Source organism: Talpa occidentalis, unplaced genomic scaffold (genome assembly GCF_014898055.3).
Source record: "Talpa occidentalis isolate TD23 unplaced genomic scaffold, MPIMG_talOcc4v2.1 talOcc4.17, whole genome shotgun sequence".
NCBI classification, from domain to species: domain Eukaryota; kingdom Metazoa; phylum Chordata; class Mammalia; order Eulipotyphla; family Talpidae; genus Talpa; species Talpa occidentalis.
The window spans coordinates 53,555,686-53,574,333 of record NW_023601754.1 but is presented as its reverse complement, the minus strand read 5'-3'; the positions used below and the strand labels follow the sequence as shown (position 1 = coordinate 53,574,333).

The 18,648-nt window shown below is 58.7% G+C and overlaps 1 protein-coding gene across 1 annotated transcript in view; it reads right to left on the bottom strand.

Annotated features, from left to right (window-relative positions):
• Nucleotides 1-659: 659 nt before the first annotated feature.
• Nucleotides 660-18,648, bottom strand: part of LOC119248803 (collagen alpha-1(I) chain-like) — a 21,303-nt gene continuing 3,314 nt past the window's right edge. The window contains exon 3 of the mRNA XM_037515681.1: nucleotides 660-794. Within this exon, the coding sequence (XP_037371578.1) occupies nucleotides 660-794 (135 nt within the window). The remainder of the gene's footprint in view (nucleotides 795-18,648) is intronic.

Below are 18,648 nucleotides of genomic sequence, written 5' to 3'. Positions count from 1 at the left end.
GCCCGGCGGGGTTGCCAGGCTGCCCGGGTTTGCGGGGAGAAGGGCGGCCCCTCGCAGGCCTCCCCGAGTGGCCGGAACCCTCCTCTACGCGGGACCCCCGACGCACCCTGCGTTTGGGGGCGTGGGGGGCTGCAGAACTGAGACGGGGCCAGTGCAACGGCTGCTCCCCACACTGGTCGCTCCGGCGGCCACGTGAGCCGGGGTGGGGGGCCCCAGAGCAAATAGAGGAAGCAGAAGGGGAGCCGGGCTGAGCGGCCAGATTTCCCCACTTCCCCTTTCCGCTCTGGCCAAGCGGCTTCTCTGTTCATGAGTTTTCTTGAACTGCAGGTGCAGGGAGGGAGGCCCCGGGGTTCTGGCCCGGCTGTGACCGGCTCTGCTGAGAGACAGAGCAGAGACCCCGCGGCGTGGTGTTGTTCTCAGAGGCGTGTTTCAATGCCGGTCACTCACGTCCCTCCGCCTCCCTGGCCTCGTGGGCGCGATGGCGGCACTGAGGGACACTGAGCAGCCGGCCAGTGGACACAGGCGGCCAGGTTCGAAATGCCAACCACTGTCAGGGTGCGCGGGTGCCAGGCCCACCGCTCGGGGCAGCTGCAGTGCAGTGAGAAGGTGGGGGGCCAGGGGCGGTGCTGTCAGCGGGGCCCCGGTCCCCCGCACGCGGGTCAGCGAGCTTTGGGGATGGGCCGGTCAGTCAGGGTTACAGGCTTCTGGCCCAAGTGGCCTCCCAGCCCGTCCACCGCTGCCGTATCGCAGAAGCAGGGCTGGACGGACATGAATGAGGGCGTGTCCCCGGAGGCCTGATGGACACAGGGGCCACCAGTTCACTCGGGCCCGTGGACAGAAGGCCGCTGGCCCCTGCAGGAAAATGACCGTGATTGATGCCCCATGCATCGGAGTGGGAGCGAGGGGGTGGGGGGCTGGGGGGTGCTCAGGAGCCCAGGTAAGGGGGCTCTGTCTCCAGCAGACGTCCACCGTCACGGACACCAGGCTGGTCTTGGAGCTGCTGCCTGGGCCTGGGCAGCTGGGAGGGACGCTGGAAGGACGGTGAAGGATGAGGCTGGCAGGAGAACGTGGACCTGGGTTTGGGCCATGGAGGCTGGCTGCTCTGGCCCAGCCCCCCCCACCAGCCCGGGCCACCGGGAGGGACAGTGGCTTCCGGGGAGCGGGCTCCAGACCTCCACGGGGCCGCGGCCCCCACCTTTCTAAGTCACAGCCTTGCCCCGCCCCACGGCTCTCCCTTTTCAGAATTTTCTGATTTGTTTCCGCACTGCGTCTCCACTCCAGAACACGACCCCACCGTCAGGGCCGGGCTTGGGGTCACTGGTTTGCTCTCTGCACCGCCCTCCTCTCCCTGCCCCCACGCCCTCGCCAGTGGCACGCTAGGTGCCCAGTAGGTGTTTGGCAGATGAACGAGTTCATGTCACCAGAGCGAGGCCCCCGCAGCCTACCTGTGCGGCTGCCAAAGGTAGGGCCGAGAAGCCCCCGGCCCCCACGCCTGCGCCTGCGCGCGAAGCCTCATGGCCGCTGGGGGCGCCAGCGTCGGCGGGCTGCAGCCAGAGCTCCCTGCACGCCAGGGCCACGTCCCCGCCACCACCTGGCTTTGGAGCCCGGCTCCCCTTCAGGAGCCCCTGGCCCGGGAGCACCGCTCTCCTGCGGGAGCATCGAGCCCTCCCGCCAGTCTGGAGAACCCCCCAGTTCCGCAGAACTGCAAACCCTCCGAGGTGGCCGTGCCCTGGCGGAACCCCAAACAGCTTCTCAGCCCCCCGCCCCCATCCCTTAGACGGAGTCATGGAAAACTGACCTGGAATTCCAGACAGAAAATCCACAAGGAATGTGCCTTTTGGGGTTTGACAAGATTGACCTTTTGCGGGTGGGATTTGGGTTTGGGGCGGGGGTGGGAAGCTGCCCTGGTCGGTACCCAGGGGGGCCTGCGGAGACCCTTCCGTCTCACGTCGGTTATGAAGGGGGTCTGGGGAGGAAGTGGAGGTTCTAAGCAGCACCAGCGGGGTGGGGGGGGGGAGTGAAAATCTTTCCTCATCTGATCTGGGCTCGCGGTTTTCACCCCCATCCAGCCCGGTCTCTTTTGCCCCGGACTTTTGGGGGTCAGGGGCTGGGGGAACATGGGCAGAAGACGGAAGAGAGACAGGATCACAGAAGGCACATCTTTGGGGGTGAGTGCATCAGAAACACAGCCTGATGCAGGTGGCCAGCCAGCACCGGTGCCCTGAGGCCAGGCTGAGTGACCGCTGTCCTGGAAGGATCCACACCTGCCCCGTGGCTCTGAGGCCCGGCAGCCTCTGCTACCCTTCTGTTGGCCTTGCAAGGTCTGGGCCACACTCCCTGGGCCCTAGGCTGCCCCATGCCCATGGGCCCAAGCCCCTCCGGACATGGGGAGGTAGGCGTCCCCAGTCTAAACCTGGCGCGGCCGTTGGGGGCAGTGGGGCTGCACAACCTGAGCTCCTCGGAGCTAAGTCGACGCCCTGAGGTGGGATCTGGGCTCGTGCCCCTGTGGCCATGTCTCCTGGCCCCCAAGCCCGCTGGTGTGGGGGCCGCCTCTGCCTCTCCGCTCAGCCCCGCCGGCCAAGGCCCTGAGTCAGGCCTTTCCAACAGCCCTTCCTGCTGGGTCGGAGGGCAGGATGGGATGGGGTCCCAGAGCCCTGGCTCCAGAAATAGGCCTTTCTTCCTCATCCAGAGTTCCGCCACGGCCCTGCAGGAAAACGAGCCTTTCCAAGGCGGACGGAGCCTCTGGAAGCTCTGCTGGCCAGGCTGGGTGGGTGGGGTGGGTGCTGGGGCCCGCGGTGCCACCTGGCCGCTTCCACGCCTGTCCCCTCCCGGCCCAGGGCACACGGATCTGTAGGCTGAGTCAGGGCATGCTCTGGGCATGTCGGGACAGGCAGGTGTGCGTCCGGCTCCCCGGACATGACCTGGCCGACCCAGCAGAGCTTTCTCTTCCCCTGCTCCGGGAGCCTGTGGCCACCCAGCCCGGCGGTGGGGTGCGGGCCCAGTCCTGGGAAGCCTGTCCCCACAGCCCAGGCATGAGTCATGGGGCTCACAGGGCCTGCGGATTCCAAGCCCAGCGGTTTCCTGCAGATAAGTGCTAAGTGGAGGGAGCCTGGCAAGAGGAGGCGGAGACAGCGCTTCCTTCAAAGCCCGAGCGCTAATTAGCAATTCCAAGCATACTTTCAACAGTATTTAGGGATTTCCTCATCAAAATAAACTTCCTCCCGTGTTATCTGCACGTTTGGCATGGGGCGGGATCCTTTTTTTGGTCTCATCTATTTATTTTCTTCGAGCTCTAAGACTCCGAGCACATGCACACTGGGCCCCCGGGCAGCGCGGGCTGGGCAGGTGAGGACGAGGGCGCTGGAAACCTCCCTTCCGCACCTGCTCTGCAGGGCCTCCTGCACTCTCCCGCCTCCGCCTCTGGGCCCATCTGCTCTGGGGCTGGCCCTGCTTAGTGGGGCGAGGGGCACCCTGCAGTGTCCTGCCTCACCTCTTCTTAACACCTGACAGGGCCAGGCTGACCCCACAAGGCCTACAAGCAGCCCCGGGGCTGAGGACCGGCTGGATCTGGCCTGTGGGGGCATCTCGGCCACCCAGTGCAGTGAGGGGGCCCTAGTGGGATCCCTGGGCAGGACAGTCCCGCTGGAAAGACTGCCCACCAAAGCTCCTCCTGGAAACAGCCCTGAAGGTGCTGTGGGTGTGCCAGCCGGCCGGGCAGGGAGGGCCACCCTGGGTGCCAGCGTCCCTTGGGTGCTTCCTGGACTGGGCCAGGCCCCGCGGGCTAGTCTTGGCCACAGTAGGTGACTCCCCCAGGATCTGCTGATGCTGGCTAATGGGCCCATCCCCGGCCTGCGATGAAACCAGATGAGATACGTTTTGCTTGAGGCCGGACGATTTGTCAGGAAATGAGGTAGAGGCTGATAACGGAACTGGGGTCTCTGCGGGCTATTTTTGGGAAACAGTGTCCCTGAAAGGCCCCCATCAGCCCTTCTGGGGACAGCAAGTGAGCAGCAGGGCAGGCCCCGGAGGTGGGGGGGCAGAGGCACTGGGCCTTCTCCCCAACACGGGTGTCCGGGTGTCCGTGCTCTCGGCCAGGCACACTTCCGCCACTGCCCACCATGTGGCCTCAGCCCAGCGCTGTGTGGGAGGGGCCAGAGCGCAGTCCCCATGTCCCCGCCAGCGGGACAGATACAGGAGGAAAGACGGGGCAGATGGGCCGAGCCTGAGACACAGATGGCTCCATGGAGGAAGCTGGGGGGGTGGTGGGGAGAATGTACAGGAAAGCAGAAAGAGCTAAAAAGGGCAAACAACGCCCACCTCGACGCCCCAGCAGCCAGCGACCCCCAACCCCAGGGCTGGCAGCCGAGCCCTGAGTTCCCATCGCGGCCTTCATGTCTGAGTGCTGCCTCCACTGCTGGCCAGGGGTAGCCATGAGCCTGGGGGTCACAAAGCAGCCCCCTGGCGTTGGGGCCAACAAGAAGCATCCCATGACAGAGCCTGGGCCCCCAGCAAAGGTGGAGACAAGTGGGCTTCTGCTCAGGGGAACCCTGCAGCCCCTGCCCAGGCCTCCAGGCCTCCCGGGAGTGGCTTCCCGCCCCGTCCTCAGAACTCTGCAGAGTCATCTGATGGGGACACTGCCCTAGTCACTGCCTGCTCTTGTCCCCAGGGCCAGCCACACACCTCAGGTCCCTTCTTGCGCCGGGAGGACACAGAGTCCCCACAGTCCCTGCCCTCTGGGGCGGGAGCCATCACCCAGGTCCCTGTGGCCACTGCCCTCAGCGAGCAGGGCCCCTCCTCACCGCAGAGCCCAGCAGACGGGGGCAGTCCTGGGAGCCGATGTGAGAAAAGCTACCTCTGCGGGCAGGTCACCTCACCTGGGCAAACCGGTGTTTGCCCGAACCACTTGGCACAAACACGACCACCCCCCACCATCTCCCTCATGCTGCAGGGTCTCCCCAGCCACTCCAGGCCACATGCCTGGATCTTCTCTTGCTTTGCTGTCGTCCCCAGTGACCACCAGACTCGGCCTCCTTGGCTGGCCACAGGCCAGGTCTGGGACCACCCTCCCAACCCCAGTCCACCTGCCCATTTGGTCCTCGGCCCCAGCCAGCCTGAAGCCCAGGAGCCAGGGGCCCACAGCAGACTGGGAGGCCCTCCAGGGGCCCCCCAGGCTGTGTCTGCTCCCAAGAGATCTGCTTATTTCACTGATATCACAGAATTGGGTTCAAGTTTTGCCTGACCGCACAAATGCCCAGCCTGGACACCCAGAATCTGGTGGGTGGGGGGTCGCGGCTGTGCTTCCCAAGTTTCCCAGCAACCTGCAGAAGCCACACACATGTGTGTGCACAGCACACCCACACACACTCACACTGACTCAGGCGACTCCGTCCCCGTGGGACCCAGGTCCCAGGTCTGGTGACTGGACCAGCGCCTCCTCTGTGATGGGCCGGATCAAGCCCGGGAGAACATGCCCCGCTGGCATCACGGCTGATTCCCGGGCACAGTTGTGCTCACAGAGCAAAGGGGAGGTCAGTCCTCTGGCCAGCGGGTCCTCAGTCTTTCGGGAGTGGGGCCCAAGGGGGGCTGACCTCTGACTGGCCCGTTTACCCGCCTGGTACCAGACACTAGAGGGGGACCCTGGCGCCCGCCTGGACTGGGCCTGCTGAGGCTGGGCAGGCGCTGGGCCAGCGGGCTCCGGGGACCCGGTCTCCATGGGGGCTGGAGAGGCACGTTGCACCCCATGCCCCTCAGTGGGGCCCAGTGTAACAAGGGGGTGCCAGCCCTCAGGCCACACATGCTTGAACATGGGCTCCGGTCTCCCATCTCTCAGCGAGATCTCCGGGACCTCTTCAGACTTCGCCTCCCGCAGCCTCCACACCCTCAGCCACAAAACAGGAAGACACTTTTCAGTGAGAGGCTGCAGTGCCACGGACCCAAGGGCAGTGCCGCAGGAATGGGTCGGCTGGGGAAACAGGGAGAGCCTGAGGACCCCGCACATCCAGGCCCCCGCCATGCCCAGGGGTGCAGAGGACGTGCAGCTCCCTCCCGGCCCCTCATCTGCACAAGGCCAGTAGGGGGTAGGGGGAGCACCATCTCCCCCAGGGCTATTCTGTTAAGAAACAGGAGGCATCCCCCCAGACACCGCCAGGAACCAGCCTTTGGAATCTCTCCAAACAGCACCGAGCTGGGGTCAGTGGGTGAGCTGAGACCTGGGCTCCTGCACCAGTCCCTGGCCAGGGGGCAGGCTCATGCTGCTCCCCCATGAGGATGGGGATGGGGTCGTCTGCATGATCTCACATAGACTAAAATCAGACAGACTATGGGAGGGGGCTGGGGAGAACATCTGGTATTCACGGCCGAGGGCCCTGCCCGGGGGTGGCAGCCCAGCTGCCCAGGTGCCTGAAAAAGCAGTCTGTGCTGACTGGATTGTTAAAGGTCCAGCTGGTGGGATTGTCCCAATGTGGCCACAGCAGTGTCTCTGGGCCTGTGTCCATCACCTCACCATCAGAGATGGAGGCTTTTCTCCCTTCCTTGAAGCTGGGTGGGAATTTGTGAGCTCTTGACAGTCAGAACACAACAAAGGGGCTGGCAACCCCTACCTGTTTCTCTCCCTGGGGGACCCAGCACCCTGGGGACGCAGCACCCTTTTATGACGAAGCATAGGCTGCAGAGAGAAGCTGCAGGCGGGGGCTGCTCCTTCAACTTAAACCCAACCAGAGTCCATTTCAGCTCCCAGACAGGAGTCCCTTTCAGCTCCGCCATTGCTCTTCTGGCCTTGCTCTCAGCTCTCGGGGCCTGGAGGTGAACCGCCCACCAAGCCCTGTCAGGATTCCTGACCTACAGAATCAACAGTATAAAAATTTGTTTCATGTTGTCATGGTGGGAAGATTAATGATTTTTCTTCCCTGCCAAAGTCCCCATCCTAATCCTCACACCCTGTGACTTGTGACTTTAGGTGGCAAAGGAGACTTCCCCTTTGTAAAGGATAATTTGTTTCAGCAGAAATGAACACAGGAGGTTTGGATAATACTTTCAACTTTTGATGTAGGGCTCTTTAGATGTTCTGCTGCTTCTTGTAACAGTTTTGGGAAGTTATATTTTTAAAGGAATTTTTCAGTTCCATCAGAGTCATGAATTTTTTCTTGCACAAAGTCGTTCAAAATATTCTTAGGATTTTTTTTACTGTCTGTAGGGTCTGTAGTGCTAGCCCCTCTTCACTTTCGACATGTACAATTAATGTTCTTTCTTTCTTTTGATTATTTTTATTGGTTTTCTCAAAGAACTAGCTTTTCATTTGATCAGTTTCTGCCACTGTCTCTGTTTTGTGTGTCACTCACTTCTGCTTTTTATCATCTCATGGTGTTCACTTTGGGTTTACTCTGTTCTTCCTCCAACTTTGGCATGGAAAAAACTTAGGTTATTGATTTTAGACCTCATAAGCATTTAAGGGCATAAATTTCCCTTTTATCACTGACTTAGCTGCACCTCACACATCTTGATGTGTTTAGTATCATTCAGCACTTGATATTTTTAAGTTGATTGTGACTTACTTACAGTCCAGCTTGGTGAATGTACCATGTGCACTTGAAGGGAATTTATCCTTTAATCATTTAAAGTAATTTCTATAAATATCAATGTATAAGACTGTGAGGTGGAGGTGCCAGAGCATACAGCCTGCCCACTGGAGCAGGTGCTAGCACAGTACCAGGGGCTGGGTGCTGTTTGCTATACAGGGGCTGATGGTCTGTTCATGCAGTACCCAGCATGGGTGCAAGTGGTCCACCTATGTGCAGACCAGGCACTGGCTGAGGATGACTGGGAAGGAGGTCTGGGCTTGAGAGATGGGGCACTGAGATCCATGGACACCCAGCTGTGGTGCTATGGATCTCCTCATCAGGACATGCACTACTTCACTTGACATTTAAAAATGTGCCTCCCTCCCTCCATCCCTCCCTGCTAGCGGGTCTTCTAAAAAGCATTCTGGCTCCTAAGCCCCCTCTACACCTGCCAGTGTACACCTGCCAAGTACACTGTTTTCATGTGGATATTCGACTCTGGGTGCCTGGCTTCCCCACTGGCCGCTCCAGTGGCTCAGGGGTCCCCAGTGGCTCAGGGTGTTTTCCAAGCCAGCCATGGGCCTCCCACATCAGACCCTCTGGCTGGCTCTTTCCCAACAGCCAGGGCCTTTGCAGACCTTGCTTAAAAGCTTGTGGAGCAAGGGGCCCAGGTCTTCCTAAGTCAGGTTCTAGATACTTTCTGAGATAAAAAGCAAAACAGAGCCGCATGTCTGGGATGTGAGGACACTGCCGATTCCCCTTACCCCAACATACACGGTCGCCTCAGAGAGCCCCTAGCCCCTCGGAAGGGGCAGCTGGCCTGGACCCCCTCGCTCAGACCTGTGGATCTGACCCTAAACCAGGCATGGAATGCTGGCTCCATTTTACAGACACACAAACTGAGGCTCCCACCAGCTAGGTTGCTGGGGATCCCTCACACAGTCCATCAGAGCGGGCCCCTCCCTGGGCTCTGGGGGGCAGCAGCAAACCTCCCTGCTCCTCCAGTGGAGGCCATCGGCCCGGCCCTCCCACGGAAGCACTTTTGGAAGCAAATCTGATGACCTCAGCACATTTTTTCCACACACACCCTTCCTCCCTCTCCCAAAATTTCAGTGTCTTTGGATCATTTCCCTGAGGAAAGGCCAAGGCAGGCCTGAGGGGCTCCCTCCCAGAGGCTGCTCCTCACCCCCTACCCTCCCCACCCTGTCCTGGCCTGTGAGGCTGTGGCAGAAAAACCACAAATAATGGAATTGTTTAAGAGAACATCAGTGGGTTTCCACAGCAACTGCCTCTGGGGCCCATCGTCCCAGCAGCTGACATCAGTGGGCCAGGCCGGCCCTCACCTTGGGCAAGCAAAGGAAATGGGTCCTTTCTGGCTCCGGAGATTCCAGAATCTCCGGGAGGGGACCCCAGGTGGCCCTGGAGCAGAGGCCAGGCGGGGGGATCCTGGAGGTGCACTGACCTCAGGGTGAGGAGGATGCGGGCCTGGGCGAAGTCAGGAACCCCAGAACCAACCCCCACCCCAATCACCTCCCATCGCCTCGAGCCATGACTGGCCCCGTCCATCCTGCCTCAGCGCACTGGACCCCCTTGGGCAGGTGGGGAGTCGAGGCCCAGCGGGAATTCTCGCCTGGCCCTGGCATATCCAGGTGCCTGTGAGGCACAGGGAGGGGCTGTGGCCCCAGGGTTTCCTGAAGCTCTGAGAGGCCTGTTCTCCCCAGGAGTGGGGCGCGGACCCTAAGCAGGTCTCTGCACCCCCTGCAGGCAGTATGACCACTGGTCAGCATGTCCTTCCCCCAGGGCACACACGGGTCCCCCAGCCCTCCAGCTAGGAGCCCCGGATCAAGTGTCTCCCAGCTCACAGAGCTGCCTCTTACAGCTGCGCACGCAGAAAACCCGCCATCATCGTCCCTGCCAAAACAGTTATTTTTTAAAAAATCATTTATTAGAGAAATCTGAGATCAGAAAGCAGACGGCATCCAGCTTTGAGCCCCGAAACCTCCTGCGAACCCTGCAAGGAAGAGCTGTGAGGCAGCACCCACAGGTAACCGAGGGCCTTGGAGGGACCTGCCAGCACCCAGTGGGGCAGTAAGGATCGTAGAGGCAGGGTGATGAGGGCGGCTGGGATGGGGGTGGCGTGGTCAGCTCTTGGACATCCCTGGGGCCCTCACCGGGGAGGGAACACCTGAGAATGACTCCACCCCATAGATGAGGAAACAGGGCGCACAGCCAAGATGATACCCCCAGGGTCACATGCCCACCAGGGAGACTGGGGGTCTGCACCCACACTCCCGTGGAAGCTCGGCCCTGAGACCTGGCGGGGAAATCCACTGAAGGAGGCCCCCGAGAGGTTCCGGGCCAGGTCCAGGCAGGGCCACACTTGGCCAGAGGGGTGTGTTGGGGAAGGAAGGGGGATATGCCTGAGGGGGTGGCCCTGAGAAGGAGCTTTCCCTCGAAAGGAGAGGTACTGGACACCCTGATGGAAGCTAGAGGAGTTGGGGTTCAGGGCTGGGGCTTGTTTTAAGGTGATGGGGTGTGACCGATCACTGTCTGGCTGCCCGGCGAGTGTGCCGGGGTGGGGGAGCAGGCTCAGCCCCAGGGGCTGCATAGGCCTCACTCACGGGACACACACACCCGCCCAGCGAGCGGCCAGGCTGGGCGCCCACCAGCGCCACATGGAGGGGTGAGGCCCAGCAGGGCCCGCCCGCCAGACACCAGGACCAGCCCAGGAAATGGCGACGGCCACCCCGAGTGCAGGGAAGTCGAGGGGCGGGGACCCAGACTAGCCTCGGCCATGAACAGCTGCGGACACAGCAACCCCAGCTCATCCAGGTTCCCAAACCCAAGAAGCTGAATGCCAGAATCTTCTCCTGACTCACTGGCATCAGACCTGTCCTGATCAGAAGTTTGGGCCCCAGCACCTTACCTGGGGTCAGGTCTCTGTGGACTCGAGAGGGGGGTGCCCCCAGGCCCTGCCGGCGCGCGGACTACTACGTGGTGCCCACAGCCTTACCTTGCAAAATTCCCAAGGGCTTGTTTGTCTTTTAGCAAAAGAGTCTTCAGGGCCTATGAGACTGTCCGCAGCCTCTGCAGCAGGTCGATCCCCGGCCAGGGAAGTACCCACACGGCGCGGCAGACCTCTCCTGTCTCCCCGCGGCGCCCCTCAGCAGTGTGTTTCAGTGGATCTGCCTGTTCTGTTCCCCACTCTGTCTCTGGGGAATATAGTCTCCACCCCCCGCACCTCCAGCCTGCACCCCAGTTCTTGCATGCATAAATAAATAAATCTTTAAAAAAAAAGTGGTCTTCAGCCCCGCTGGGGAAGCCCGACTGCCATGGTCTCAGGGGTGAGGAGTGTCCTGGCAGCGATGGGAGCAGGAGTGTGTGGCCCTGCTCCCCAGGTGCTGGGAGGCACCAGGACAACCCCCACCCCCACCACAGGAGAAGCTGAGGGGCCCCTGGGGACTCTGAGCCCGAGACAATGTTTTCTCAGCTCCCCCCAGACCCCTGGGATCTGTGTCCCCACCTTTAAATGAAGGGTGGACAGGCTTGCCGCTCATCGCCAAGGCTGGTGCCTCCTTCGGGGTGCCCCCGACATTGTTCCGCTGGCAGAGGGAGGGAAGCACTGACTCTCCTCTCATCATCGGGGGCCACGAGCCGCGCCCTGCCCTGCCCCGCCGGGACAAAGTGCTCCACTGTCAGGGTTCCACTCTCCAAATCCTGTGGCCGTGTGGGCCAGCGCCGAGGCCCGCGCCGCCTTCTTTAGTCTGCGCCGAGGGACATGGCGGTGCGGGGTCAGCGATGCCCTTCGACGCTGTGTAGGCCACAGGGCCCCCGCCCCATAAAGACGCCCCCAGCTTGCTAACGCCCTGGGGTGGCCCGGCCGGGCGGGGGCGGGGTGTGCGGGGGGCAAGCGGCCTGGACAGGCGGCAGGGGTGGCGTCGCCCCAGCCGGGCGGGTGACCCGAAGTCTCCCGCCAGGCGTGCAGGCGGCCGGCACCCACCCTCCGTTCCCATCACCCCTCTCCTGCCCCCCACTCCAGCTATGTCCAGCGCTTTAGTGATTGGGGACGGGACAGTGCTCGTCTGAGCTCCCCCAGTTGCCGGAAGGGGTGTCAGAGCAAAATGAAGGGGGACCCAGAGCAAAATGAAGGTGCAGGACCCGTCAGAATCCACGAGGCCTTCCGCCCCCACAGCAGGGCGTGAGGTGGGGCGGGTGGGTGTGACGCGCAGGGGAGGCGGCAGGACAGGACAGCCCAGGACAAAGGAGGGCCTGGAGAGGCCCAGGCCAGCCCAACCCCGCTGCCCTCCGCAGCTGGCAGGGTCACGTCCCAAGAAAAGTGCCATCTTCGCCAGTTCGGCGGGCTGTACCCGAAGACCAAGACCGGGGGGCTTAAACGGAAGCACTGCCGGCTCCCAGTCCTGGAGGCCAGAAGCCTAAGATCAAGCAGCTGCAGATCAAGTGTCTGGTGAGACCAGGCGGCCGCCATCTCACTGGCCCCCGCCCCGGGGAGAGGAGGGGAGCTCCCCCAGCCCACCCTCACCGCCTGCTCACCTGCCAGGGACCCCATCGCTAGGACCGCCCCCAGGAGTGCTCCCGCGGCTGGATTCGGGGAGGACGCGCCCGTCTGCAGAGCTCTTAGGCTCAAGCCCTTGTCTCAGGCTTAGGGACACTCTAGGGTCACAGCGGCCCCAAGGCCAACTCCAGCGAGGCTGGCGGAGGTGGGCGCTGGCCGCCAGGACTGGTCCCTCTGGGCCCTGCCTGCTCCCGGCCCTGTGGCCTCAGGCAGGACCCTCCCCATGCACTGGGGGCAGTGGCCTGCCTCCTCCTCAGGGTGAGGGCAGGATGAGAGGAGAGGCGTTAGGACAGCACCCGAGAGGCACAGCCACACCTGCTGGCGCTGGCCTCGGGCTCTCAGGCCAGAGCTGCGGCCTCTCTCCTCTCCCCAGAGCGCCATCTGCACCAGCCCCTGCCGGGCCCTCAGAGCCCAGCCTGGCCGGGCGGCACTGCACTCACTGGAGCCGGGGCAGGAGCGTGCCCCTCCCCACACCCGCACCTGAACCGTGGCACCCTGCACCCCAGCTGCAAGGCCTCCCTGCCCGGCGGGGGGGGGTCCCGGCCACAGCCCCTTCATCGGGGTGCCCAGGCCGCCTCCCTTCGCCCACCCCAGGCCCTCCCAGGGCTGGGCCTTCCCCAGAGCAGCCCACCCCACACCCAGGGCCCCAGCCTGTCAGGACGGCCTCCGACTGGAGGCTGACGGTAAAGACTGCCTCTCCAAACTAGGCCAGAGCCCGGAGCCCCGCTGAGCACAGCAGCCCCCACTCTGGCAGGACACTGAGCCCTGGGGCCATTAATATGGATTGAGGCCATTGTCTCCTCAAATTAGGCCACGGAGCTCCAGGGGAAGCTCACTGCACCCCGGGGCTCCTGGGTGAGACTGGGCTGACCTGAAGAGGCCCAGCACGTCCAGCCACGGCTGCCAGCTCCCTTCGCAGCGGGAGGCCTGGAGGAGCTGCCTGTCCAAGCCCTAGAACTCTAACGAGCAGGAGCGGTGGGGCAGAAGGAGACGCGGTTTCTAGGTGACAAAGATGGCGGCCATGGCAGTTGCTCTAACGAAACCCTTTCTCCTTCCAAAGTCCACGGTGTGCAGGTGGCATCTGAAACCACACGGCCTCTGCGGTTGACACCCCAGTTTGGGGATTCTGGGTTTGACTCCATGGAAAGAATTTGGGTTTGATTTTAGCTTTCTTTCTTTTTTTTCCCCCAATTTTTTTGAAGTTTTTTGTTTGTTATGGGGTGCGTATGCGTGTGTGTGTGTGTGTGTGTGTGTGTGTTTATGGCCTTGTCTGATTTTTCCCTTTGGTCTCTTTGCAGATTCTTTTTGCAGGTTTATGTCAGTTCAGGTGAATGAGCAACCTGGCTACTTCAGTTTGAGCAAATCCGCCTTCCACCCAGCAGTGGTGACAAGAATCCAGCCTCAGAAAACTAAGATTTGTCCAGAAAATGAAGGTAGCAAAGAGAAAGTTCTGGGTTACATAAGGCACTTACATAAGACAGCCCATCCACATGAGTTCAGCAAAACAGCACACGAGTTAAATAAAATAAATAAATAAGAGCACATCTGCGTCCACATGTTGTGAGTCTGAGTGTCTTCCTCTTGCGTCTCATTACTCTGGCCTCCAGCGGGTATAGAAATTAGTATAGATGGTGCCACTAGAAATTAGGAGCTCAAATTATAATGGAAACTGGTACAAGGGCTTCAGGAAGGGTGGGGTGGGATGTCTTGGTGGAATTTACTTTGGTTAATGAAAACTAATTTGGAATTTATGGTTTGGTTTAAAACACATACATCTTGAAGTCGGGCGACCACCTGTAATTCTTTTTTCCTTTTTACTGATGTCATTTGTGCTGGGGGCAAGCTGCACAGCAGAGGCAGCCTGAGAAACACTGAAGTCTTTAGACGTTGGATAAACTGGGAGTTGGGAAATTAAAGGTTTTTGAAGGTTAGGAATCCAATTGCGGAACTGAAATAAGAAGTTACGGTCTCGTGGGGAAAGAAGTTTCCCTGCGGAGTGAGCTGGAAGATGGCGCGCAGCTCATTCCTTTGGCTGTGTGCTGATAGAGTCTGGTCAGGGCTTTGAGATCGTCGAGTGTCACTATTGGTTAATGAAATGGTGTTTTCTCTAATTCCCAGAAATTTAAAGTAGGAAAAATTGGCAGCATCATGTTATATTGATCAGAGGAAATGTTATGGCAGCTGAGTAGAGTTCCTGAGCCACTTCATAAAATTTCTCTTTCCTGATAGGAAAGACATTAGACAACTTTGACCTATTTGATGTTCATCTGGTAAATTGGAAGTTAATAAGGAGCATCGTTGCTTGACGGAAATGTTTCGCCTTCGCATGTATATGAATGCGAATTTGGTGTTTAAAAATTATGTGAATGGGCCTCCCTGGTGGCACAAGGTTTTAAGTGTCAGACTATGAAGCTATCCCAGCCCCTGCAGCGCGAGTTCGATCCCCGGCCAGGGAGCTACCCACATGGCGCAGCAGACCTCTCCTGTCTCCCCGCTGCTCCCCTCAGCAGTGGATTTCAGTGGATTCGCCTGTTCTGCTCCCTACACTGTCTCTTGTGAATATTCTCACCCCCCCCCGCACCTCTTTCCTGCACCCCAGCTCTTGTATACACAAATAAAATAAATCTTTAATATAAATTAATTTATTTATTTAATGAAATTAAAATTATATGTGACCTCTTGTAGGTCTAATACGATCTGATATAATACTGCTTGTGGATTCTGGTTGCTGTTCCGGAATGTCGTAAGTTATAATGTTGAACAAATTACCTGTCAATGATGTTGTGATTGGATCTTTAATTTAGGTTATTTCAGAGTTCGAACATTTGCAGAAATGTTTTGTGGAGAAATTAACAGAGAAAGACTTCAGCAAGCATGAAAGAACCATGCTAATTGATAGAACTCAAGAAGGACTGGGGGAGCTTTAGTCTGCAATGTTATTGTTTTCATTTGTTTGCTTTCATTCAAGGAATTTTCTTTTTCTTTCCTGATCTGCAGCAAAATTAAATTGCATTTTGCGAGCAGGACTAAACCGTGTTTGCCTTTTCTCCTTGCTACCATTGTAACACGGGGAAATGATAGTGTCTTTATTACTATGGCGATGTGTCTATCTTGCATAATTTCAGTAAGAAATTTTATTTTTCCTTAGAAAGAGAATTAGAAACATGGTCACATTACCAAAGCTTTGGTTGGAATGTCACAGTTAAGACCTTCTGGGAGCTGAGCTTGAGCAGAGAGGGGGGAGCCTGCCACCTTGCCCCCAAGGCCTGGACAAGCTCTCCCCCATGGGCAGGTTTGGAGACCCCAGAGAAAAAGGCCTTGGGAACCTCAAAAAGAGAAAATGATGTAAAAGGAGTCTAAGGAGATGGTCCTGTGGGTGGCTCCTGGGCCCAGAGAGGCCAAATGTTGAGAGCTAAAGACACTTCCAGAAAGTCCCAACAAACCAACAGAAATTCTACTTGGTTATTCTGGCCTATGAATTTATGCAAAAGTGGAGTGAATAAGTCAAAACTATATTTAGTCTAGAAAGGTAGAATTGGAATTAAGGAAGAGAGAAAATGATTTTAATAGCAGCCACTCAAACATTTTCAAGACTTTTTTTCTCTTTTGGCTTGGACTGAGTGACTGTTTTCTGGAGATGAGGACTTTGCCACACTGGCTATCCATGGACACTAAGTACCTCTATGCTGGCTTCAATTTCCTTTCAATACACTGTAACCCCAGAAAAAAGCTCTTTACTGGCCACACCCCAGCATCCAGACGCTTTTGATACTGTAGAAATGATGACAGAAATCAAAAGTGAGGAGACTTTGTAAGAGAAGCATCGAGGAGCAGCCTCCGAGCCAATGGGTGGCACTCACAACCAATGATGGTGGGAGGTAGAGACTTGCACATCCCCCCCAGTGGGGGCTGATGAGAAATAGGGGAAGAGTTGGGACTTTACCAGTTAAGCTATTGGGCCTTTTGGAAAGTAGGATGCTGGTGAGAAGGGGTGGCTGGAAGGTGCCATCACGCCATGTGTGGCTTCAGCTTGGACCTCAGTCTCTGCTCAGCAGATGCTACCTGGGGCAGGGGAGACAGCATCTGGCCGTGCACCAGCCTGTAAATTCTCTCCCTCCCTTCCCCTCTCGTCCCCTCCCCTCCTCGGCTCTCATTCCAGTTCCCCTGAGTTTCCTCTGTTGCAGAAGGCAGGCAGGCTGTTTGATTAATGGATGAATGGTGAATGGGTGGATGGAAGGAAGGTAGACAGATTATTGATTGACTTATACGGCTTACGTTCTCAGCACTGTCAAATGAAGCAAATTAGTCGGTGTGCTCAATAAACTGTAGTTGAATAAATCACCATCAAGCGTTGCTTAATGATAAGGATACATTTTGGGAAATACAAGGTAAAGTGACTTTGTCATCGTGTAAACCTGTTCTAGCGTGAATCCACATGCCCACACAGTGGAGCCCACTATACACCCAGGCTGTATGGCACAGCCTGATGGCGGCATTGCCTACCCATCACTGGTCAAAATGCCACCGGGAGAAGTGTGGCTGTAAATCCGCATGTCTGCCAAGTGATCATCGCAACACAAAACACATGAACACGTTTGATCTGAGTTCCTTTGACAGACGCCCCCAGACCATGAACCTGTCTTCCCCCTGCCCCCACAACCACTGCATCTGGACAGACCTGAAGACAAGCCCCACCCCAGGGAACTCCAGATGGTCCCCATCCTCGCTCACCTGCTCCGGAGCTTCATCCCTTAAGCCGACGTGTCTGGGTGTCCAAATGTCCCCTTATTATAAGGACCCCAGTCCTACAGGATTTGACCCACCTTCATGGCCATGCTTGTGCGTGGCTGTCTCCACTGAGGTCTGACTCCAAACAAAGACATGTTTGGAGGTTCTCAGGGGTAGGATGCCAACATATGAAATTTAGGGGGACCCGTTCAGCCCATCACATCAGACTATCACAAATCCTGTGAGGTCCATGGGAGCAGAGAGCCTCGGATTTGGCTGCCTCTAAGTCCAGGCAAACCTGCCCATGGTCAGGTTGGCGTGAGGAAGGGGGTGCGTTTGCTTAGCCACGGTTTGCAGTGTCTTCATTCCTCCCTCGGTGCTCGGGCCATCCGCCTCATCACCCCACTTCCCAGCCACCCCTCCGGCAAGGACCACATTCTGGCGCTCACAGGCCGGGTGCACCCAAGACCCTCCGTGCACTGGCTGGGTGTCCCTGCTGCTCAACCTCCCTGAGCCTGTTTCCTTCTCTGTAAGATGGAGTAATGACGCTCCCTATGTAGGTTTTCATGAGGAGGGGAAGGTGGACATTCGCCAAGGACATGGTAGGCACTAGATCTGTGTCCCTTGGGGCCCCGGGTCTCTTGGGAGGCTTAGAGCCAGGGCCTGTGGGCCGCCTGGCCATGCCCATCTCCACTGGGTGCTTTCGCCTGGTGGGGCTGCTGGGCTGGGCCGCCCCTTTGCTGGCTCTCAGCAGGCAGCCCCAGCCACACCCCGTTTTACGCATATAAGAAAAGTCCAAGCGTGAGGGCCTGCGATTGTTCCATTTGTTTACAGCATTTGCTCGAGCATATTTCTGGCAAGGAAGTTGACAATAAACCAAGGCCCGGGCAGCGGGGCTGGTGGGGCAGCAAATGAAGCCAGCTGCTGTGCGGGTGCCCGGTGGGCTGGGCCGGAAACCGGGCCTCTGTGCTGGCGCGTCAGAGGAGGGCCCTGCCTGGGGTGGCCAGCCCGAGCCCGGCCTGGGGGACAGGCGGCTGGGGCTCCGGTGCTCCCCGAGGAACTTGGTGACCCCATACCCACAGCTGCATGTCCCTTGGCCTCAGTTCCCAAGCTCGAGGGGTCACTAGGGATCCAGGTGCATCTTGTGACCCAGACCGTACTTTGGCTCAGGAAGTGGGGGTCTTCTCAGGGTACAGCCTGGTTCCTCAAGTCCTGTGTTGTGTAGCTTCTGAGGTGGAGAACGAAGGCTAACCATGGGCCAGGCAGGCCCCAGGGCACAGCACCCCTGGGTCAAGAACCCCCTCCAATGCCTGGTGTTGGGCACCCAAGTCCAGCGGAGGGAGGGAATCAGCCCAGGTCCCAGCACGTGAGGCAGGGCCAGCAGGAAAACCGGATGCCCCTGGGTCATCCCCTCCCTTGCGACCATTGCTCTTGCACAGCAAGAAGGGTTTTGTCTCTGCACATGCTCATTAAAGAGCGAGTGAGCGAGTGAATGCATGAGTGAATGAATGAATGAGGGGTGACTGAACGAACCGAATAATGTGGTAACAAGTCAAGATGGAAGACGTCTGGCCACCGTCCAGCTGTCTGAGAGCCCGCTGCCTGAAGGGCCGCGGCTCTCCCAGGGTATTCACCAGAGGCCCTCTCCTAGGCCCCTTGGCGGGAAAGGTCTGCAGGGAACAGGCAAGGCCTGGCGGCTTCTGGAAGGATGGCGGGTGCTCGGGCCTGACAGGTGGGGGCCCTGGGCCCCGGCCCAGCTGCTGGAGCCCCCAGCAGGGCGGGTTGGCAGCG